Raw genomic sequence first — 25,127 nt, forward strand, 5'->3', positions numbered from 1 at the left:
AATTTATGTCTATCTAGAAATTTCTCCACTTTATCTGAGATGTTGAATTTATAAAGTTGTTTGTGATATTCCCTTATCCTTTTGATGACAGTAAAATTATCATGACATTCCATCTTTCATTTCTAATATGTAGTTTGTGTTTTCTGTCTTTCTTGTTAAATTTTGATAGGCATTGCTCAGTTTTGTTAAAACTTTCCCAAGAACCAGTGTTGGCTTTGTTAGCTTTCTCTGTTGTTTGTTTCCAATTTCATTGATTTTCAATCTTTATTATTTCTTTCTTTTATTTTCTTTGGGTTTAATTTCTTACCTTTAAGTTAGAAAATGTATCCATTCATTTTAAACTTTTCATCCTCTCTATCAAAACCTTTGAAAACTATAAATTTTCCTCTAATGCACTGATTAGCAGCACCCAATTTTTTTGATGCCATTTATTTTCATTATCATTCCTTTAAATATATTTTCTAATTTTCCTTGTGACCTCTTTTTTGACCAAATGGTTATTTTATGGTGAATGATTTCATTTCTACATATTTAGATCTTCTCTAGATATATTCTTGCATAAATTTATAATTTTTTATTATGATCAAAGAATATATCTTATATGAATTCACATTTTTAAAAATTGTTGAGATTTTTTTTTATGGCCCAGACTAAGTGTGTCTTGTGAAAGTTTCATTTGTATTAATAACTAATGTGTGTTCTGCAGGTGTTAGATATAATGTTCTGTAATTTCAGTTTGGTCAAGATGGTTGGTAGTGTCATTCAGATCTTCTCCATTCTTACTGAATTTTTGTCTAGTTGATTTACCATGTACTAAATAGAGTGTGTTAAAATCTCCAGTTATGTTTGTGAATTTCTCTGTACTTCCTTGTTGTTCTGTCAACATTCCATGACTCTGTAATTAGACACATACACACACATTCATCATTATTAGTTCTTGACCCTATTTAGCATTATGAAATTTTTGTATCTCTGGTAATGCTTCATATCTTGCTGTTTGTTTTGCCTGATATTTCAACATTTCAGTATTTGCATGGTATAACTTTTTCCATCATTTTCCTTTCAAACAATATTTTTCTTTTTCTTTAAATGACTCTTGTAATAGCAGTTTGGTATTACTTTTTTATCAAGTCTGACAATCTGCTTTTTAATTGTGATCTACTTATGAATCCAATATTCCATTTATGAGTGTTTAATCCATACACTTTTAAAAATAAATTTATTTATTTTATTTATTTTATTTTTGGCTGTATTGGGTCTTCATTGCTGTTCACGGGCTTTCTCTAGTTATGGCAAGTGGGGGGGCTACCCTTTGTTGTGGTGTACAGGTTTCTCATTGCGGTGGCTTCTCTTGTTGTGGAGAACAGGCTCTAGGTGGACAGGCTTCGGTAGTTGTGGCTCTTGGGTTCAGCAGTTGTGGCTCATGGGCTCTAGAGAACAGGCTCAGTAGTTGTGGCTCACAGGCTTAGTTGCTCCATGGCATGTGGGCTCTTCCCAGAACAGGGCTTGAACCCGTGTCCCCTGCATTGGCAGGTGGATTCTTAACCACTGTGCAACCAGGGAAATCCAGTCCATATACATTTAATGTAAGTACACTTAGGGCCAATTTGTTGCTGTTTGTTTTCTATTTATTTTATCTATTTTTTTTTAATTGAAGTTGTTGTTCCTCTATAACTTCTTTCTTGCCTTTTTTTTTGAGAGTTAATCACATAGGTTTTAGTTTTCCATTAGTTTTCTCTGTTGCCTTTTGACTATAACTATTTGCGTTATATTTTTAGTAGTTGTCTTATGGATTACAAGATTCAACTATAAATGATCACAATACAGTTGACACTGTATTGTTTCACATTTAAAATAGAAACCTTGTAAGAGTATAGTTCCATATACTCCTTCATCCATCATGCTGTTGTTGTCATGTATATTACACCTACATATGATATAATTTCCACAACAAAGAGTTATAACTTTTCTTTAAAGAGCCTTTTAAACTTTTTATCTTAGACTTTTAAAGAACTAAAAGAAGAAAAGAATAAACATTTATAGTTTTCTTAGGGATCTTCATTTCTTCCTATAGATCCAGATTACCTTCTAGTGTTATTTCCCTTCAATCTTAAGAACTTATTTTTGCATTTCTTGGTTTGCCAGTGATGGATTCTCTCAGTCTTTGCTTATCTAAAACATATTCACTTTATCTTCATTTTTGAAGGATGGCTTAGTTGAATATATACTGCTTGGCTGACAGTTTCCTTCTCCTATCCCCAGCTCTTTATAGGTTTCCACTGTTCCTGGCTTCTATTATTTCTGTTTGTTAGGAAATCAGTAAAAATTTATTTTGCTATCCTCATTATACAATGTTTTGTTTTTTTCTGGTAGCTTTCAGAATTATTTTCAAGATTTGGTCTTTTTTCTTTGAATTGCAACAATTTGACTATGAGGTACCTAGGTGTGGTTTTCTTTATATTTATCCTGCTTGGGTTTTGTTGAGATTTCAGGATTTGTAAACTGGTATTTTCCATGCAGATGTGAAGTTAAATTTTTTATTCTGTTTTATTTTCTTTCCTCTTGTTTGTAATTACATGCACATTGAAATTTTTGCTATGTCTCACTGATCTCTAAATTTCTTTCATGTTTCTTCAATCTTTTTTCCCTTTGTTTTTTTTAGATTGAATAAGTTGTATTGTTCTGTCTTCAAGTTCACTGCCTTTTTCTACCATTCCTGATCTGCTATTAAGTCAATCAGTGATTTTCTTTTTTTTTTTAAATTTCAGTAGTGTTCAACTCTAGAATTTCCATTGGTATTTTTTGTATTTTCTATATCTAATAATAAGATACCCCATCTGTTCAGCCACTATGTATATATTTCCTCCTAAGTGCTTGAACATATTTATAATCCCTACTTTAAAGTTCTTATTTGCTAATTGCAACATCTGCGTCATCTCTGGCTTGGTTACTATAGACTGCTTTTGTTGTTTTTGTTTTCATGAGTATGGGTCACCATTTTTTTTTTTTTTACTTTACTTATTAACTTTTTGATTGACTACTGAACATTATGAATGATATGTTGTAGAGATTCTGAATTCTCTTATGTTCCTCTGAACATGTGTTCTAGCACAGAGATATTATGGCTAGACTCAAATTCCCAGCTCTTTCTCCCTTGCCATGGACATTGACTGAAATCTCTGCTTTGTTTTTTCACTTTCTAGCTACTGTGATTTTACAGGACCCTGTGAGGTCTTTCCCATGCCATGTATAGATGAGCCAAGTTTCTGAGGTGGATTTTATATGCAGATATTGGGGTTCATGCCTTCTGCAGCTCTTCTCCAAATTTATTGGCTGATCTTCTAGTCCTAAACTCTATCTTCTGACCCCTCAAGCCAGTCTAGTAATGCTGCAGCCTTCTACTAAGCTGCACAGTTGGGGGAATTTCCTCAGGAAAAAGGCTACTAACTTGTAAATCTCCTTGGGTAAATCTTCCCTTCTCAAGGTAGACTCCAGTGTTTGAGACCTTCTGCCATCTGTCCAGATGGTTTCTCTCTATTGCTTTTGACATATAATTTTCTTTGTAAATATTATGGGAAAGAAAATTAAAATGTATTATCTATGCAACAAAATCAAACTTCTTACATTATAATATCATCACCTTTAGACTAGAGTATTATTCTATAAAGAGATGTTTAATTTATGCACACAAATATAATTACTTCATTTCAGATATAATAATTATTTTAATTCATATATAGGAATTTTGAGGAAAACTAAAGTGTATGAAATCTATGTAGTTTTTAATCTAAAATATTTGGAAGTAACTGTCTACTTGGTTTTATAAATTGCTTTCGTTTGGTCAACAAGTAATATTTGTTTGAAGCTAAGGGTTTTTACCTACTATTTCCTTTATACTTTCTAAGAAAGTATATACTTAGAGAAAGAGATGTCAAATAGTTACCTTAAATATTTCTGAGATTTGATTTTAGAGCAGCAGGAGTTTTTAAAATATAGAGGTTTCAGTTAAAGAACTGGAATAGCTCTTAGCGACCTCTTTTAATGATCAACATATAAAGGCTTGAAAGTAAAGCATATTATAACCTCCTTTGACTTACTTTTGGTGTTTAGCAGAAAACTAATAATGCAGATTTCAGAGTTATTAAGTAGTTTTAATAATCCTATTGCTCCCCCAAATCTTGAGAACTAAACTTACTAGTAAATACATTTTCTTTAAATAGGATGCATGGTTAACAAGTCTATCATCATCATCCCTTAAAGAAAGTCTCGGAAATTCCTCTTCACCAGTATCTGGGGAAAAAGCCTCCATTACAGGTGATTATATCAAATTATTCTACCTTATTTTATTTGTGAACTCTGTATTGCTTAGAATGCTATTTGTAAAAGAAATAATACTTTACAGAGTTATAGGAACAATATATGTTTGTGTTTGTCTGAGTTTTACTCCCCAAAATACAATTTATTAATCATGTGATTGTAGATGCAGAACTTGATCTCTCAATGCCTCAATCCCCCAAGATATAATAATACCAATCTCATGAGGCTATTGTGAAAATTAACTCATACTATGCATTTTAGCCACTAACTCAATTCCTGGCACAAGTAGAGTATTCACTAAATGTGAGCTATTATTATGTAGGTGTTGCTGCAATAGTCAGCATAATGGTTAGGTGAACTTTTAGAGTGAGACTAAGCTGGATTTGAATCTAGGTACAACTACATGAGAAAGTAACTAACCTTTCTGGCCCTGTATGTTGCTCTTTAAAATGGGCTTAATAAGAGTAGGGTGGTTGTGAGAATTAAATTAGTTTTAATACATGTAAAGCATGTAGAACAGAACCATCGTTAGCACATAGTAAGTGGGAGGTATGAGTAGTTAACATTGTTTCTTTCCTTAGTCTTATGACATATAACAATGAGAGCTAAAGGCATAGCTGTTTTTAAGACTGGGATGTATGACTTACATTTATTAAGTGATTACTATGTAGTATAATTTTTGTCATATTACGGATGAGAAAAACTGAAGTGCAAAGATATTGGGAAACATATCAAAGGTCAGTGATGGAACCATAATTTGAATCTTTGGCTCCAAAGTCCTTCTTCTTTTCACTGAGTACTTTGATTAGCAGCTCTAAAGAATCCATTAATGATACTTTGAATCATGAGTAGTCTCCAAATATGAATGTATAACTGGAATTATAAAGTGATATTATATCTAGCTTACCTCAAAACGAGTTCCCCAGAAATGGCTGTAATGAAAGCCTCGTAATTAAGACTTTGACAGTAAAGATACAGGTTGGCTAGTAGGTGGATCCTAGTAGAACTGAAAGTTGGTGATCAACGGAGAAAGCACTGATTTTCTGTTGAACATTCTAAAGTGTGGTAGAATCAGAATAATAGAAGCAATTCTGTAAAAGCAAAACTGAATCCTCCATGCCAGAGCTTAAACCTGTCCCTTGAGCACTGAGAGGGTAAGTACTAGGTCTTCCTTTCCTGCCCTTTTGGTATCAGAGGCAACACTGCATCTTAGTGGGAGTAAAACTCTAAAGGATGGCTTTATTCTCTGTGTGGTGGCCTCTTCTAGAACTGCATTGATTCTTGGTTCTCTCTACATCTGTACAATATTATAAGTGTATTGCTAGTAACTGTAGTATCTTAGAAATCTGTTCCTCCTGCTCCAGCTAAGAAACAGAGGCTTTTGAATAGAATAGATATTGCCATTTCACTTACTTGGTTTATACACCAACAAGGGCTTGTGGCGTATGTATGGTTTAGGGTTGTTATTCCATTTTCTAAGGTGTGTCAAATGCTTTAGTAGATTTAGTAGCCATTTTTTCTTTTGTAGCTCACTTGGGAAAAAAGTTTATTCAAGTTGAATATGACAGTTTTCTCCATTTATTATTTTGCAAAAAAGAGATTATAGACAGTTTTCATGTAGCAGAAAACAAATGAATCTGTTATCCACCTTATTAATTAAGAAGGGGAGATTTACTTCTGTTACTCTGTCACAAAATAGATCAGAATGAAGAATGCACTGAAAACCATAATTCCTTGAAATCAATTGAAAATAAAGAGAACTCATTTTTGATAGACTTTGTTACTACACTTGAGAAACCCAAGGAAAGTCAAGTGACTACTGGTGACCTTGAAGAAGAAAAGGAGAAAGCTGAACTGATTATGAATGATGACTTAACAGTTGATGATCCACCACTATTACAACTTCAGAGTATCTTATGCACTGAGTCTGCAAAGGTATTTATATAAAATTGTACCTTCTATACTACAGCTTAAAATTTAAAATAGAACTTTTAAATATTTTATCTTCCATGTTAGGTACATCTGAATTATCTGTGGAAATAATGGTATTATACTGTCAAGTGATTCTTATTCAATAGAATTTGAACTTCAGGGAAGGTTTGCAGTGAAAATAATAAAACCCAACATTTCATTAAAAGTTATCAGAAGTATATGATCATAATATACTTTTAAATGTTTCAGAAATACATACCCAGAAGTGGGTAGGTTTCTGTAAGTCTTCATGTTATAAAAATGCAGCTGTCTGAAATAATTTCTAAGGTTTTGAGTTAGTGAAGGATATTCCTTTGGATATCATTTTAAAATATTTTATAAATTTTAATAAAATACTTTAAGAAAAGTTTATCAACATCCATACCTATTTAAATGGATGGACAGGATCATTATCAGGAATATTATTATTATTACCTTGAGAACCAGATTTGTGATATGTAGGTTTACTTGTCCCTACACTACATTGCACCAGCGTACTATACTGTTAAAATTTATGGGGAGCATTTTTAGTCTTTATTTCTCCTAAATTTTCTTTATGCAGTTTCTCCTGCAGTTAATTGGTGGCTATGTGTACTTATTACTAGGGAAGATAACAGTTAGCTGAAAACTTGTGGTTGAACAGGACTTTTATAATACAGAGTATTAAGTTTTTATTAAATTTTATGGAGAAGGTTCATTAAGCCACCTTCCAGGTATATTGTCCCTAACCAGTTTTCTTAGGAAGAAGCACTAATGCCAAGTTAGGGATGTGTTTACATCTGCTCTCACTTTAGTGTTAGCACCCATCTGTCCATGTAAAGTAGAGAAGTTATTCCTTAAAAGGAAGAAGGGTATTCTGGAATTTATAGACAAGTCTTAGAAATGTTTAACAGAGGTAATTCTAAATTAGAACAGGTGATTTATATATAACAAGTAAGATTATAACATATTTCTTTTGAATGAATCCTTGGCTTTATTCTTACTCTCTACTGAGTGATCTTAAGTCTGGTTAATCATTCCCCTCTAAGGTCTCTTTGTTGGATTCTCCCCATGGAATAAAATGCAGACTCCTCACCACTGGAGATCTCATGCAATTCTTCCCGGACCTTATACTCCTCAGCTCTCCCTGCCATTCACTGTGCCTTCAGCATCTTTCACCTTTTTTGGTTTCTCAAAATGATCAAGCTCTCCATAGAACGTCATGTGGCCCTTTGTTATTTATCATTTGTCTGAGCTCTGATGTCGAGCCTTCAGGGAGGCCTTCCCTGATCACATTCATTATTGTGGCTCGTCAACTCCACTCTGTCACTGTCACTGGACCCTAGTTTATCTCCTTCATGAGTGACATTAGTTTACGTATTTATTGCCAGTCAACCTCCCTAAAATGTAATATACTTATTTGTTCCTGGTGACAGCTATACTTGACACATAGTAGATGCTTAAAAAACATCGATTTACTGGAAGATTGGCCTCTAACTGTGATAGATACAGTGAGTAATCCATCTTTGGCTTTTTCTATTTAATAGAAAATAATTCAAGATAGAAATATGAAGAATAAAAAGTCAACAAATAATAGAGCATCCAATGCATCTGGCAGGTAATAAAGTTATCATTTTCCCTCAGTTATGGGTTTACATTCCAAGAAAACTAGTTTTAGTTTAACTTCTATACAGTAAATTTCATTTGGTGTTACTTAATTTTCTTCTTGTGAGAAGAATGAAGTAGTTACTTCATGGTAAATCCCCCTAGTTGAATATATTCATTTATAAAGAGGAATTGATTAAGGATCCTCTATGTTCTACATTGCTCCTGGGATACAGTTTCTTTCTCCTATTTTTCCTGAGACAGTAGATATACAGTGGTAATAAAGCTGAAGTCCAGCATTCACCTTCTCTATTGAATGGCTTTGTCCAACACATGAAAAATTGTACTTTAAGCCTAGAGGTTCTATGGACTAAGTTGGTTTATTAAAATGATAAGAACTCATAAATGCTATTCAAAACCTTATGAATCTTTTAAATTATCATTAGTCAAATAGAACAGGGGTCAGGTAAATTTGCCAGTTAGTACATATGTCAGGTCTTGTAGGCCATATGGTCTCTGTTGTAACTACTCAGTTCTGCTATTGTAGCAGGGAAGACACTGTTGGCATTATGCAAATAAATGACAAAGCCCGGGTGCAAAACACTTTATACACCAGAATAGGTGGGGGACCAGATTTTCCCACCAACACTGAAATAGAGGTTACTAGTCTAACTTTATATTTAAGATGGTTTATGTAGCAAAATAACATAAGAAACTATTAAAACCTACTTATTAATATTCTTTTTCCATGTAACTTGAGTCCATGTTTGTTAAAAATGTTTTAATTACAAAACCTATAAAGAAAAATTGCTTTGAAGCTATATAACTTAAAGTGATACAATTTAAATTATGTTGAATAGGGGTCTTTGTATACTAAGAACACATCATTTTCAAAGTAATTATAATTTATTAAATTATAATGTAGTTTTCAAATATAGTATTTGCAAAATCTAATGAATCTGTCTTCTATCAAGTGCAATTGTAATAGTTTATCTTGATTCATTTGGATCTTTTCAGATTAGTGACCTCTGAGTTCTTAAAGAAACCTGATTCTCTAAGGAAAACTCCGTTGACAGTTCCCACTTCTCACTATTTAGGGACTTTGAAAATCTTGGACCAAAAGCCCTCACAGAAACAGAACGCAGAACCCGACAGAGCAGATAACATAAGGGCAGCTGTTTATCAGGTAAAAAGGAAAATATATTTTTTTAAAAAATTAGAAGAATTAATCACTTACATAAGGTTTGTTTATCAGGAAATAAAATGACCCTGTCAGAGATGATGATTTAATGTTTAATTTATTTCCTTTGTAATACCTGTGCAATCCAAAGCTTTTTTTTTTATACTAAATTATCTCCTTCCAGGCTTTGTTTAACTGATCATAGTTGCTTTTAAAGAAAGAGAACATGCCATGGCAATTGATAAAAATACAGCAGAAGCAAAATGTAGTTGAGGTACACCTATGTTCTATACTTTTTCTCCTTAAAGTTTATATAGTTATGAACAAAAAGGGTTTTAATTTTTTTTTTCTTTCCTGAGACTTTCTGTATTTGAGTTAAACTTACATAGAAGAAAGCTGTCCTAATTTTTTCACAATTCCAAAAAAGAAGTCTTTTTTTTTTTGGTCTTATTTGTTGTACAGACTATAGTACACTTTGGAAAATTGTCAATGTGAATTTCAGAGAAAAATGTTAATATATGTAGTCATTATATTATACATATATGAATCATATATACACATGATTTTCTTAATTCTTGCTCATCTTTACATATTAAGATATTATCAGAAAAAGAATGATACTAGTACATATAAAATCTATAAGTTTTATGTTTTGGTTTTTTAAAGTTTTAATCATATATTTCAGAAATAAATAAGAATTCTAATTCATTTGCAAGACTTTGAATATCATATAGTCTTTTTCATGTTCCCACAGGAGTGGTTAGAAAAGAAAAATGTTTATTTACATGAAATGCACAGAATTAAAAGACTCGAGAGTGAAAACTTAAGGATTCAAAATGAACAGGTATTCTGAATATAGAAGTGAAAAATATTCTGGATTTTTAAGTCAGTAAAATAGTCTGAATGTTTAATATTTCTAAATCAACTGTTTTTTAAAGGGTGAAATAAATTGTATATAAAAGAATTGATTTCTGATTTTATTTCTCTGGTACTTTATACATTTTTAGTTTGATATAAATATAACTGTTTTACATGAAAATATGGATACACAGAGATTTTTATTATTTATAAGTGAGCAATAGCTTTGGCACTACTGATTATGAACTTATTTTTTCTTGTGACCATGTACCTATTTCATTATTAAAAATTGACTTTGATATTACAACTTAGCCAGGAATATAAAGGGTCATCAGACATTAACCTTCAGATTTCCCCTTTTCTATCTTGAGTTTTGTATGTATCTTCAAGACCAGCCTCTACCTGAGTGTTTGCCCCTATCCTTCCAACTGACTGGAGCTGGGGTCTCATTTCAGTCTCTCCTGTACTTCACCCTCTGCCTCTAACTCCTGCCTACAACATGCTCCAGTTCTTTCCCATCTTCTAAAGTAAAATCCCTGAAAAAAAAAAGCAAAAACAAACAACAAACAAACAAACAAAAAACCCTCATTGTGCTTTTAATACTACCATGGATAGAAACATATTTCCCCAACACACAGCACTGTGTGGAGCAGCCCGGCAGAGGACGTGCCTGGACACTGGCACTGCCTTTGCAGCATTATCTGCCACAGTCAGCACCAGACACCTCATTTGCTCTTCACAACTCAGTGAGGGAGCTCATACTTTTACTTCTAAATTATGTTATCTCTGTAATAAAGCTTTATATCATTTAATGCTAAGCAATATTATAAGGCAAACATAGAATATTATGGGATTAGATTGAAGTAAGTAAAGTAATAACATACTTGCTATATGTTCACCTACATATTTTCTAATCTGACACATGTTTTCAACACTTGGGATATGTTTATGCAGTAAGAATTTTATCCTCTGATGTCAGTCAAAACTCAGGGTTAAATCACAGATCTGTAATTTACTGTGTGACTTGGCCAATTTACCTTACTCTGACTATAACTTTACCTTTCTTGCCTGTAACTTTCCTGATATTTTTCTTTTAGTGCAATATTGCATTATGAGCACTTTGCAGTACCGATTAGCCTTTTACAGTTTATTTTCATAACATTTGTTCAGTATACTTCCAAAAAAATTCCTTCGCATGCATGGTAGTAGATCAATATCTGATAAATGTTTAAGAAAGGACATTTTTAAATGCAGTGAATAATTCAGATAACATTCTTTATCAATTAACTTCTCTAAATCTATTTTAAATAGATTGCTTTGAAACCTAATTTGATGAATATGAGGGGAATTTTTAAAAAATGAATGTATGTATATCTACATCTATCTATATTTGTCTATTTATACATATACATATAACTGTCTATTATTTTTCCCAAATAGGAAAGAGCTGCTAAGAGAGAAGAAGCCTTAGCATCATTTGAGGCCTGGAAAGCCATGAAAGAAAAGGAAGCAAAGAAGGTAGCTGCAAAAAAAAGACTTGAGGAAAAAAACAAGAAGAAAACTGAAGAAGAAAATGCTGTGAGAAAAAGAGAAGCACTCCAAGTATGCAATGGTTTTGAATATCTTAATTATTTTTAAAATATTTGAAAATTAATGATTAACTGTGTTTTTACTCTTTTATTATATTCACATTAAATAAGAAAGTAACTCTGAACTTTTTCAGTCTTTTGAAAAATGGAAAGAGAAAAAGATGGAATATCTTAAAGAGAAAAGTAAAAAAGAGAAAGAATATGAAAGAGCAAAGAAACAGAAAGAGGAGGAAACTGTTGCTGAGAAAAGGAAAGATAACTTAACTGCTGTTGAAAAATGGTAATTCAAAATAATAAATGTTTTGATAGATCTTAAATTAGTAACACTTTAGGCTTTTCTAAAATTCATTTACTTGAATGTTACTAATGCACTCAGTCTCATTATTGCAAAGACACATTAGGGAATCTTTATTACATATTCTCCTTTAACTTGCCAGTGTTTTGACTATCCTGCATAGGAATGAAAAAAAGGAAGCTTTTCTCAAGGAAAAGGAAAAAGAGAAAATAAATGAGAAAAGAAAAGAAGAACTGAAAAGAGCTGAGAAAAAAGATAAAGATAAACAAGCTCTTGATGAATATGAAAAATGGCTGGTAGGTGTTATTTGTTAATGCACTGTGTCTTTTAAATGTACTTTTTCTGACTTTTCTGTCCCTAATTCCAGTTCTATTTGTCCCATGCCTACTAACTGTTTCTACCTGCAAGCTACCTTGTTGAATTCATTCTCTCCTACATATATCATAATTTATTTGATCTACTCATTTCTATTAATGATTCTACTATTCCTTAAAACACTCAGGCTTAAAACTTTAGTCATAATAATGTTCCTTACCTACATTCCCACATTTAGTCACTTACCAGTCATGCCCATTTGTCCTTTGCAATGATTCTCCTACGTAAAATTATAAAAAAAGTGTACTGACAAGTGTATTACTGAAGGTATACCAGGTTAATTTAGATGGAACTTGGTCCTGACACACAGTAAAATTGTATTTAATGAGAAAGTTATTCCATTTTTTATTTTCTTTTGATCTTTCTGATGGCCTCAAGGAGAAGGTCTTATTTAAGTGTTTTTTTTAATGAAAGCCATCAAGTATGAACGTTGGGAGAAATGATATCTAGCAGGACTTTATATTCTTTGTTTCAATGTACTTATGTTTATAGTTACTTTCCAGTGATGGCAAGCAAAATACTGTTTTCTGTTTTAAAATATCAATATAAATATGTATTTTATTCATTTATTTTTTAATAAGTAAATAAGTAATACATTTCAGATGCATAAGTACTTTATGTGAATAGTTAACACATTCATATGATTCAGCAATCAAAAAGTACAAAATTTCTCCACAGGGCTTAGGGTCCAGTAGGGTTTCTTATCAAACTTTTTTTGAATTCATGTCTATCAGCAAGTTAAAAAAATGTCATCCAGAGTATTTTTTTATTTGCATTTCTCTGGTTAGGATTGAGCTTGAGTATCCTTTCATTTGTATGAGGATAATTTGTATTTCTTTTTCCTGTAAAGTGTCAATTCATAAACTGAACATTTTTTCATTGTTCTTTTTCTTACTGATTTCTAGAAGCTTTTTTATGTACTAGGGAAATTAACCTATCATTTCTGATATGAGTTACAATTTTTTTTCCATTGTATTGTTGGTCTCTCAACTTTGCTTATATCATTATTTTAGTAAATTTATTTATTTATTATTTATTTTTGGCTGTATTGGGTCTTCACTGTGCACAGGCTTTCTCTAGTTGTGGCAAGCAGGGGCTACTCTTCATTGCAATGTGTGAGCTTCTCATAGCAGTGGCTTCTCTTGTTGTGGAGCATGGGCTCTAGGGTGCATGGGCTTCAGTAGTTGTGGCACGCGGGCTCAGTAGTTCTGGCTCACGGGTTCTAGAGAACAGGTTCAGTAGTTGTGGCACATGGGCTTAGTTGCTCCACAGCATGTGGGATCTTCCTGGACCAGGGCTCAAACCCATGTCCTCTGCATTGGCAGTGGATTCTTAACCACTGTGCCACCAGGGAAGTCTTATATCATTTTATTCCATGAAGAATTTAATTTTATTTTCAGGTGTCAAATCTATCAGTCTTTTTTTATGGCTTCTGATTTTCAGGTGTAGTTGAAAGGACTTTCTCCAAACTTTAGGGTCAAAGCTCCCATTTTTCTTCTAATAACTTTATGATTTTAATATTTAACATTTTAACATTTGCTCTACTTAGAATTTATCCTAGTGTATGATGGGAAATATGATTCCATCTTTATTTTTTCCAAATGCATCTTTCATAGAACAGCACATCTTTTACCCACTGATTTGAGGTACTGCCTTTATTATATGATACATTAGATCATTCCCATATTTTCAGGTCTGTTTTTTTCTTAACTTTCTGTTCCATTGGTCAATCTCACTGTACATATTCCAGTACGACACTGTTTCATCATCAGGACTTTATATATTTTCATATTTGTTTGGGTTAATCTCCCTTCATAACTCTTCATTCAAAGTATTTCTGAATATTCTTCGGTTTTCCTTTTCCACATAAATTTTAGAATCAGTAGTAGCTAGAGACACACACAGGACCCAAAGCAGGCTATTTAAAGATAGAATAAAAAGGTGTAATACTTAGGAATAAACTTAGGAAATGTGCAATACCAATATAAAGAAAACTTTAGAACACTTCTGAAGGGCACAAACAAATACCTGAGAAATTAGAACAAAACTGTCCTTGTATAGAAACAATCTTATAATGATGCTATAACGATGTCAGTTTTCCCTGAAGTAATTTACAAATTTAATGCAATCCTAATAAAAATACCAACAGAATTTATTGTTGTTTATGTGTTAACTTTAGTACTGCTATAATGCTAAATCCATGCAGAAAAACAGTAATAAGGTGATCAAAATTGGTTCAGTCATTTGAATGAGGATAGTAGTGTTCTATGATGATTTCCTTATATTAAACTCTTAAATAATGCTTTGTTCTAAGAAAAATTAAAAATATTTTTATATTAAGGAGATGTATGCTAATTCTGCTAGTATTTTTAGAGTAGTTACTGAATGTAAATGTTTCAGTTTTCAGTTTTATTTTCACATTGTCTTGAAAATGAGATAGAATTTCCTTAGTGACTAAGTCATAGGTACACAATGTTTTATTACAGTGGTTAGTCACTTTCTCATTCTAATCAATCCTCTGGAAAACAAAAACTCATCAAAGACCTAAGAGAAAATAACTTGTTTTGGTATACAATATATCCCTACAATACAGCGCTACCTAAAAAAAAAATCCATGTACAACATGTTACAGCTCTATTCCCCATCTTACCAATTTCTTATTGAAATTTGTTTGCAGAGAGAATGGAAAAATACCCCTATACAGAAGAGCTAATTACTTCAATTATCATGTAAAATACATCTCAAAATTTTGATGTACAACCTAGTTTGGGGAGTGAGCAATTGATGGGTCACTGTTTTAAGTGAAAATTGTAGCCAAAGATCATGTAAGATGCTTCTTTAAGCTGGTTTCCAGATTAATTCATAGTTACCTTTAATAATAAAATAAGCAAAAGATTCAGACCCCAACAAACAACAGACAGAAGGACTTTTTAAGAAACCTCTTTTAATTATTACTCAAGATAACATTGATTCATCTAAATTGATATTAAGGTTGATAATTAATTGCCTATTTCCTGCCCTGACTTTTTAGCACCTGCCAGTAAACTCAAGGTTGCTTCCAGTTCCTCTCTCTCCCTATGTTAAATGGAATGGACAATGAGGTTTTTTCAGTCAGTTTCTGAGGACACAGTATGGTCACTGCTTTTCTCTCACCTAGCTAGAGGGCCTGCCTCTCTCTAAAGTAATAAGATGATTGACTGTGGTCCAATTACAGCTTTTATTTTCTCAGTTAGGATTCTGAAAGGAGGTTCTCTGTTTAGTAGAAGTAGCAAGGATGAAAACATTCTCATGACGAAGAGCAAAATGTTAAGACAAAAAGAAAATTTCACACCTCTCGTCAATCCTTTTGTTGTATGTGAATAATTGCATGTTAATGCAACCTTACATTACCATATTCTCCTTGTGACATTATCAATTCCATTTACGTACTGATGAAAGAAGCATAGACACCTAATAATTTACCAAAATACCACTCCTCCCAAGCCATTCAGCCTGCAGAGGCAGGGTTGTCCAAGTGTTCCGTGACACCACTGCTCTTTGGAATACAAGGAAACCACTAAACTTTATAGTTTTAGCAGAAACTTGAAGAAACGGAGAGACAGTCCAAGCTGCAGGATGAAAAGCCAAATGCTATTAACATTTCAGGTATTCCTAAATCATTGTTTAGATTTCATATTAATCCTCAGATAGTCATTTCTTGGAAGGGAGTATAGCAGGGAAATGAAATGGTTCTAAAATTCACCTGGTATAATAAAAATGTGAGACTATGGAAGATAATATTTTCAAAATAATATGAAGCAGGACTGTACCAATCAAGCAATGAAATATGAACTTACCATTTCACTCTCCTGTGAATCTGCATTCTTCTACCCTCCTGGATTATTCCCATCAAGTCTCAGGATAAGTAATCTTAATAAAAATAAACTCTCTTAATTCTTCATTTCCCTCCAGCTATGATCCTCATCTTTTTAAATAACTAAACTTCTGGAAAGTTTGTTTACACTTCCTTAGTTCTTCATATCCTTTTCATCCTCAGTAAACCCCCATCTTATCCCTTTTCTGAAACTAAACTTTGAGAGTTACGATTTTGCCAGAGCATCTAGCCTATGGTATGTATTCTTTTCTGCCCTGTTTCCAAGACTGCTGGGCATTCTGCACAGTCGATTTCCCCTTCCACTTGAGCTGTCTCCTCCTCTGCTGCCATGTTTCCCGGTTTACCTCTCAGCATTCTGCCTTTCTTCTCCAAATCACGTGTTGACAGCTTTTTTTTTTTTCAAACCTGTGTTCTAAATGTTACCGTGGCCTGCCAGGCCCCGTCTGATCTTACACATATACCTTGTCATTCTCATCTGGGACCTCGCTCCCATCTCCCGCCAGGCTTTATTCACACTGGCTCTCTGGCTTCCTCTCCCATCCCAAGTTTTCCCCACTTGTCAGAGTCCTCACACACACTCTTCTGTCTGCGTGGGGTGCCCTCCCCTCAGTGCACATCACCAGTGGCTCCTCTTACCCATCACGTCTCATAGTGACTTTCCCTGAATCCACTTTTCTTTGAAAGTAAGTTCTTCCTCTCATTTTTTATCAATCACAACAGCTTGTTTATATGTTTCATAGAATTTCACACAATTTGGAATTATCTGTTGTTCACGTACTTGTTTATTTACCATCTATTCTGAAAGCTCCCTAAGGGACAGGAACAGTAACCTGTGTGTTTGTGTTATATAATCACTTCAGGTATGGCTCCGTGTATACTGCTTGACCCAGAGTAAGATCTCAGTGCTTAACATTGAATGAATGAGCACAAATTATAGTATAGTACAAGTAGAATAATAGCCTCAGAACCTGTTACCTGTAAGGATGTACTATATAATAAAGGAACACAAATTAATGGATGCAAGGCAATAACAATTGGGATTATTTGTGACATTTGGACATAAAATCACTTCAAACAATTACTTTACTGCAATACAAACTTCAAAAGATTTAAACATTAAATATAAAATGCCAAACAATAGAATACATCATATTGATAATACAAAATAAAAAATCAGTATATTTGCTGGCTGGAGAGTAATTTCCTACAACTTTGGAGAATAAATCATTATTGTCCAGCAAAGTCGAACATATTCATACACTACAAACTGGCAATTTCACTCCTAGGCATATACTTGGAGAGCAAATCTTGGCTTATAAGCACGAGGAATCAAACAGGGTTATTTACAGCAGCATTGTCTTTGTGTGGAAAAAACATTAGAACATCATGTCTTCAACACCAAAATAAATTAGTAAACTGTGGTATGTTGATATACTGGAATTCTGTGCATTAATGAACTAGAGCTATAGCTCCATATAGATGGATCTTAGAAATATGGTCATAAATAAAAGACATGCAAAAGAATATATAGCATGGTACCTTTTAGCATAAACTCAAAAAACCTGCAGAACAAAATTATGTGTTGTTTGGGGATGAATACATGTGTGTGATAAAGGTATTAAGGGATGCACTGCAACTATAAGCACTAAATTCAGTAATGGCTATCTCTGGATGGTGGAGAGAAAGCAGGTGTGGTGAGGGAGTGGGTACAAGGGCTGCACAAGTATTGATCATGTTTTATTTCAAAAGGTAGGTAGTGGGTACACAAATTTTGACTATATGACTCTTTAAACACTTTAGTTGTCTATGGTTGAAATATTAATTTTTGGTAAAAAAATTAAGGGTTAAAAATAATGTAGATAAAATGCTGCAAGGATAATATTTATTATATGAAAATATGTAAATTGCTAAAAATTACAAGCACCAATACCCATACAGTTAGAAGAGCCAAATAATAGAGCAAAAACTTCATAAAAGTACTAAAGAAATGAAAATGTGCTCAAGCTCAATAACAAGCAAAGAAACATGAACCTCAATATTCAAATATTTTTAAACACTGTGAAGTATCCTCTGCTGCCATCACGTACACCCAGTAAATTTATTTCTGAGACTCTGTTCTCAGAAAGTCATCACTAACTTCTAATAATTATTCTCTTTAAATTATGGGATTACAGGTCTTTTTTTCCTATTTTACAAAATTCTTTTTAAATATTATCACTTTTAATATTAAAAAAATTAAGTGGTGCGTTAACACCTATTGATAGTATACTCACAAATTAGCAATATTCCCTAGCTGCTATTACTTTATAACCAATTAAGCTAACAAATGACATTTAAATACCTTATAATGATTATTTTGTTCTTCAGCAAGCAGCTTGATTTGAAAATAATGGTCATATTTGTATATAAATTTATATATAAATAGTTTTCTATTTTCTCTTTAGGAAAAAAAAGAAAGGAAGGAAAGAATTGAACGAAAACAAAAGAAACGTCATCCCTTTCTTGAAAATGAGGCACTTCCTCCATGGAGCCCTCCAAGCAGAACTGTGTTCTCAAAAGTGTTTTGATAATTCTTATTCTTGCATTATTTAGTTATTTATCAATTCACCAATTTTAGCCAAACTAAATTTAAAACTATTAATTCAATTATTTATAGTTAGGAGAGTCTATTTTAATTAAATGCCGGTCACTTCTGCTGACAATGAAGAAGATGTTTTAGAGTTTAATCAGTGAAAGAATTTCTGAACTGTAGATAAACTGCTTCAAATGAAGAGCTAATAATCAGATTGCTTTTACCATTGAAATACATAACCCTTTATCATGCCCTGATAATTCTTATAGTCTGATGATCCATGATCACTTTCCCTAACCTGTGCATGTTATTAGTACGTTTATTCTCCAATCTAAAAATAAAACCATCTAGGTACCATAATCATAGAAATAATTGATTTTGCAAATGATTGCACATCTAGATTTGGGTTTTAAAATGAATGGTCACTGGGGAGTATGCATATATTATTTCTTCTAAAACTAATCTTTAGCTCAAAGTAGTTGCATTTGCACTGTGCAAGTTAGAATTTTGGTCAGCTGAGGCAGTAGTTCAGTAGAATCATCCAATCACTGAGGCATTTTATTTAAGAATGTTGCCATATGATTTAATATGAGTATACTTTATCTGTTCCTGCTTAAGTGACAATCTTAGGCGCTTTATAATGAGCAGACCTCTGAAATGTGTCTTCCTAAATTCTATCTCACTTTACTATTTCATTGATATCAAAAGATGTCCATTTCATGGTAATTATATACATTACTTATGGAAATTCCACAAGAGTCCAAGGTCATTATCACTATTTTTATTTTCCAGACTTAAGCCATAAAGATGATAATGGCAATTTTTGTCCTCTTAGCTAATCCAGAGTCATCTACCTTATATTTAGAAGACAGCTGTATGGGAAGGTAATTTGTAGAAAATGTCCAAAGAATCTATTTATTTATTTGATCTCTGCATATCCTCATTAATTGGACTCATACTTGAACTGGTCAACTAGTTTATCACAGACAAAATGTATGCTCTCAGAGTTGAAATGCTACTGCAGCCAATGATGCAATGCAATGATAGATGAGAAAAAAAGTTACTATTTATGAAGTGCCTGTTGTATTCTCTCTACTAGATCTTTACAAGTATTATTTTTTGTCTTTACAACAACTATTCAGAGTACATGTTATTAGCTTCATTTTGCAGACAAAAATACTGCGACTCAGAGAAATCAAAGAACTTGCCACACATTTAGCATGTGACTGAGCTGGGATTAGAGCTGATGAAGTCCCTCTACCTCTAGAATTCAGATGCTCATGTTCATGCTCTCATGTGACCTCAGAGAATTGTAAATTCTGTCAAGACCTCTGTGTTATATCAACCTTAAAAACACATTTTACTTCTCAGATCCTAAAATCATGTATTGTTATCCAGAGATTATCTTTCCTTTAAGAAATAGCTGTTTGTTATTAGAGACAGTTCACCTCATTAGATCTTCAAAATGAAAAAAAGAATCCATAGTATTTAAGGAGTTAGTCAAATGCCCGTGTCTAGTATTAGAATGTCAGAGCACACAGCGGGTTATGGAACTTAGGCTTTCAGACAGTTACTCGGGAGGTTTCATACTCTGAGGATTAGCCTTCTTGCTGCAGTGGATGTGCAAGGTAAGAAAGGTGTTGTGGATCACAACACGTGTAAGACCACATCAGTGCCACAGATAAATTTTACAATTTCATAAATAAAACTGGAAGCCTTTTTATACTACTGGAACTAGGAGAATCTGTCATTAAATTGAACTAATTACCAGCAGTATCAGTATGGGATTTAGGGCCTCCCTTAGTTCATTCGTGTGTCCCCCACAGTACCAAACAGAAAAGATTAAGTATTTATTGTATTGAATTCTATTCAGAGCTTAAAAGATATTTGAAAATTCCAGGGAAGTAAAAGGAAAAATAGAAAAATGTACAGCTACTTTTATGAATGTGAGATCTTAAGTGTGTGTGTCATAGATTTCACATTAAATATTGACTTAAGCATTCTGAACATTTTCTTCTAATTTATCATGCATAGTGGATTAACTATTATCACCCCTGAGTTGTGAGAATTGAAGTTAGTTAATTAATATAAAGAATATGGCACATAAGAAAAGGCTTAATAAATGTTCATTGTTTTCACTTACTTCTTACCTTGAGCCGTTTGTTTCCCCACCTCATGTTTGTGAGGAGGTTAACATGGATGAGGCTGATAATGATGAGTTAACATTTCACTTGGTTGGCATATAAGAAGAAATCTCTGCTTCCCTCGCCAGTCTAGGTTGTAGCACTCAAAAGAGAATACAAAGGTGACCTGCGTTTGGGACCTTCTAAAAAGAAATCTAAATACTAATTCCTTGGCATTGCTTGTGAGGTCAATGAAAAGGGAAATTGAGGTGTTTGCAAAGACCCAACAAGTCATTTCCCTCAAATGGGATTTTTGTCTTACTATGCTAAATAATATATTATTTCCTGTTTACAGCAAGCTGTGCTGATTGAATTGTCTAATTGAATGAAATCACCTCTTTGCCTATAGCAGAAATAAAGCTGAGTTCTCGGAGCTGGATGAAAATACAGTGCTATTTACTTTCTGAGATCCAAAGGGGAGAATCAAGCCAGGTAACATTCTCCTGAATATATTTGTCTATTTAAAGTGTATGCTTTCCCCCTATTTCCTTAGAAATTATCAGATATCAATATCATTAACCTTCATTAAGTTTTTGTTATAATATGAGGGAATGTTAATTCAAATTAAAGACAGTAAAAGCCTATATATTTTCAGATTAAACTTCTAGTTGTGTAAACTGTATTGAGCACTTGAAGAATGCTGACGCTTAAAGTAAATAGGAATTTAATGAATATTTTAAAACATTACTGAAAACGATTTCCCTAGAAATTTAAATAATAATACTAAAAAATAAAATTTTATTCAGAAATGAAGTTTCATAGTAACCAAGAAAATTAGTGACATAAGTAAAAAGAAACAATATGGCATTTTAGATCAGTAGGAGGTTAAATTTTTCTTAATGTAAGAAAGTAAGAACTGTTCAGGGATAGCAATATTCCAGTGGTTTGTATTGTACCACATTTTGAAAATGTTAGTAGTTCATTTATTGTTTTATATAGTATTGAAACTGATATTTTTCATGTTGCCAAAGCAGTACCTGATAGTATTTAGATGTCCAAAGGTATATGTACCTTAGAGTGATATAACTATAAATCTGAAAGGAATTTTAATAAGCCTGGCCCAGACTTACTTCTAAATTTCCAAAGCCTCTGACTTGCTCAAGTTCACACAAATGACCATGAGAAATATAGAGTGACAACTCAGGTATCAGGTTTCCCAGGTGTAGACTGTCCACCATTCCACAATTTTGATAATCTGATAAAAGTTTTGCACTAACTCTTGTAACTGTGGTCATTATTAATGTCATTGATTTTAATCCTCTCAGATGTGCCCTTGCTCTTTCACAGCCTTCTCCATAACTATCCACCAGATCAGAGCTGTTTGTGCACCTACACTGTCACTGAAAATGTGGGGAAATACTGACATTTTTAAAATCCTGAGTCATGGGCTAAGATACAGAAGAGAAAAAGAATTTTACAAAATAGGAGAAATTGATGTTTGTCAAAATAGCTCCCAAGAATAAACTAATACAGAAAACACATTTTCCTGATTTAATTTTGACTCTGCTTTCAATAGTGCTCTATTAAAAAGTATTTAAACCCGTATTCCTCCATTCTACACAAAGCAAAGATATTATCAATTATCCTGCTTCCTAGGTACATTGGCTGACAGAAATAGTGAATACTATGTAACATTTAACTGAAGACTTCTCTGAATTCTTTTTACTTTGAAATTTCATGTGATTTGGTTATTTTGAAATATGTGTTACATATAGTTGTATAATGTTAACTTGGGTCAACTAAATTCTTGGTATTGGATTTAGGATGTTTTAAGAATTATTTTAGGAGATGTGTTTAATGTCTGCTTTTTAGTAGCATATTTTCATGTAATTTTTTTTTTTTTTCATGTAATGTTTAATTAAAGTGAACGATACAAGATTTATTTTATTGGGTGATATTATTTATTGACTGTGCCCAAATTTATTTCATAATGATAGAAAATATGGTATGAGTTTTATTTGTGGGCTAAAGGTGAAATAATCATATTTTGTTGATATATCTTTTTTAAAAAATCACTGAAAATTTGGATATAAAACTTTTTTTACTTAAAACACTACACAAATTACAAAGGTAATATAAGTATATAATTATTAATAACTAGAAAATGCAGATAGCAAAAATTACCCACGTTGTCTTTTCCCAAAGACAATCATAGTTAATATTTTGTTTTCCTCCAGTTTTTATTTTCTAGTTCATTTTCCTCCATGCATGAAATTAAGCTGAGAGTCAATAATGTAGAGTTACAGTTCCCTCTATTTTCCTCTCTCTCTATTTTTCTCTGTGTCTCTCTATTGCTCTACCATGCTGCTATATGTCTGTATACATATGTGTGTAAAGGTATGTGTACATTATATAAAATACAACACATGCACATACATGCATATATTCAAACATACATATTTTTATTCTTTAAAAATGAGATCAAACTACATATTTGGTAACCATATTTTTTCCACTCAACAGTATATAATGAACATATTTCCATGTTATTACACCTTTCAAATAATCTTTGATGCAACTATAATTTATTTAACCTATTTTTGAGCAATTTGTTTCCTTAAGAATGTTGACTATAATAAGTAATAATACAGTCAACATTCTTGTAGTCAATAGCCTTGTTATTAGTGATGGTACACCTCATTAAATGTGTGAAATGAAAAAATAATTCAGAATATTTAAGGAGTTAGTCAAACGCCTGTATCTAAAATTAAAATGTCAAAACATCCAGTGGGTTATGGAACTTAGGCTTTGAGACAGTCACTCAGGAGGTTTCACACTCTGAGGATTAGCCTTCTTGCTGCAGTGCATGTACAAGTTGAGAAAAGTGTCAGGGATCGCTTTGTAAGATCACATCAGTGCTACAGATAAATCAATTTCATAAGTAAAGCTAGGAACAGATTCATACTGCCAGGACTATAAGACATGGAATGGGAGTTTAATGGGTACAGAATTTCAGTTTTGCAAGATACAAAGAGTTCTGGAGATTGTTTGCACAACCATGTGAATATCCTCAAATTATGTAACTGTACACTTAAAAAGTGATTGCATTATGTCAGGAAATCTTATGTATATTCTAATATTTACAGTTAAATAGATTGAGCCCTATCAAGAAAACGCTTTTCTTTTTTCTTGGTGTACTTCTTTTAAGCAACAACAATGAAGAAGAAAAAAAGAAAGGAAGGAAGGGGAAGAAAGGAAAGAGAAAGAAAGGAAAGAAAGAGAGAGAGAGAGAGAGAGAGAGAAAGAAAAGAAAGGAAGAAAGAAAGAAAAAGAAAAAGGAAAGAGGGGAGCCAGACTAGGACTCACTGGCTCATTCAGTCTAAAGCAGTGGTCCCCAACCTTTTTGGCACCAGGGACTGGTTTTGGGGAAGACAATTTTTCCACGGACTGGGGGCGGTGATGGGGATGGTTCGGGTGGTAATGTGAGCGACAGGGAGCAGCAGATGAAGCTTTGCTCGCTCACTGGTCACCTCCTGCTCTACGGTCCAGTTCCTAACAGGCCACTGACAAATACCAGTCTGCAGCCTAGGGGTTGGGGACCTCTGGTTTAAAGAATGAATCCTGAGTAGAATTATCTTTTAACTAGAGCTGAAATTCAGATATGCCCAAGTGTGGATGCTGAATCCAGACCCTGCAGCTGTGCCTTGACCCTAATGAGTGGAGGGAGTGGTCACTCTGTAGTTACTTGTTTCTCAGTAGATCTAGAGCTCAGAGTTACACTTTTAAAGCTTGTGATTGCGATCTCCACAAATGCTACCAGATGCTGATTGTTCCATATCAAAACTGTTAGTTCATCAAGTGGTGAACAAGCTGCCATATGCCAGACTCTTTTATGAAGCTTTTGGGATATGGCAGTAATAGGCAGACATGGGAACTTATATGCAAGTTGGGAGGAGACAAACAGAAATCACTGAACAAATAAACAAAATAATTTTAGTCTCTGATAAATTCTATGAAGAAGTTAAAATAATTTAATGTGATAAAGCATGACTGGGATCTAGAAGATTTTTAGCAATTTTTTTTTAGCAATAATAATAGAGGAGGCATCTCTGAAGAAACAATATTTGAGTTGTGACCTGAAATGATGAGAAGACAGCCCCAGGATGACTGTTGGAAGAATGGTCTAAGCAGAAGGCTCACTGAGTGAAAAGACTTTGAGGACAGAAAAAGCCAACATTGCTTGGTGATGAACAAGGAGCAGAGAGTAAGGAAATGAGGCCAGAAAGGTACGTAGGCTCTAGCGTATGCAAAGAGTTAGAAGCCATTTTAAGGAGTCTGAATTTAATTCCAAGTGCAATGGGAGGGTTTTAGTTTGGGACCTAAATGATC

General features: G+C 33.0%; 1 protein-coding gene across 1 annotated transcript in view; it reads left to right on the plus strand.

Annotated features, from left to right (window-relative positions):
• The window catches only part of MAP9 (microtubule associated protein 9), a 31,042-nt gene extending 11,771 nt beyond the window's left edge, over positions 1 to 19,271 (plus strand). The window contains exons 5-13 of the mRNA XM_007118846.3: positions 4,221 to 4,314; positions 6,017 to 6,252; positions 7,815 to 7,885; positions 8,890 to 9,058; positions 9,807 to 9,896; positions 11,351 to 11,512; positions 11,634 to 11,779; positions 11,958 to 12,090; positions 18,488 to 19,271. Of these exons, the coding sequence (XP_007118908.2) occupies positions 4,221 to 4,314; positions 6,017 to 6,252; positions 7,815 to 7,885; positions 8,890 to 9,058; positions 9,807 to 9,896; positions 11,351 to 11,512; positions 11,634 to 11,779; positions 11,958 to 12,090; positions 18,488 to 18,610 (1,224 nt within the window). The 3' untranslated portion in view covers positions 18,611 to 19,271. The remainder of the gene's footprint in view (positions 1 to 4,220; positions 4,315 to 6,016; positions 6,253 to 7,814; positions 7,886 to 8,889; positions 9,059 to 9,806; positions 9,897 to 11,350; positions 11,513 to 11,633; positions 11,780 to 11,957; positions 12,091 to 18,487) is intronic.
• Positions 19,272 to 25,127: the final 5,856 nt, after the last annotated feature.

This window comes from Physeter macrocephalus, chromosome 7 (assembly GCF_002837175.3).
Source record: "Physeter macrocephalus isolate SW-GA chromosome 7, ASM283717v5, whole genome shotgun sequence".
Lineage (NCBI taxonomy): Eukaryota > Metazoa > Chordata > Mammalia > Artiodactyla > Physeteridae > Physeter > Physeter macrocephalus.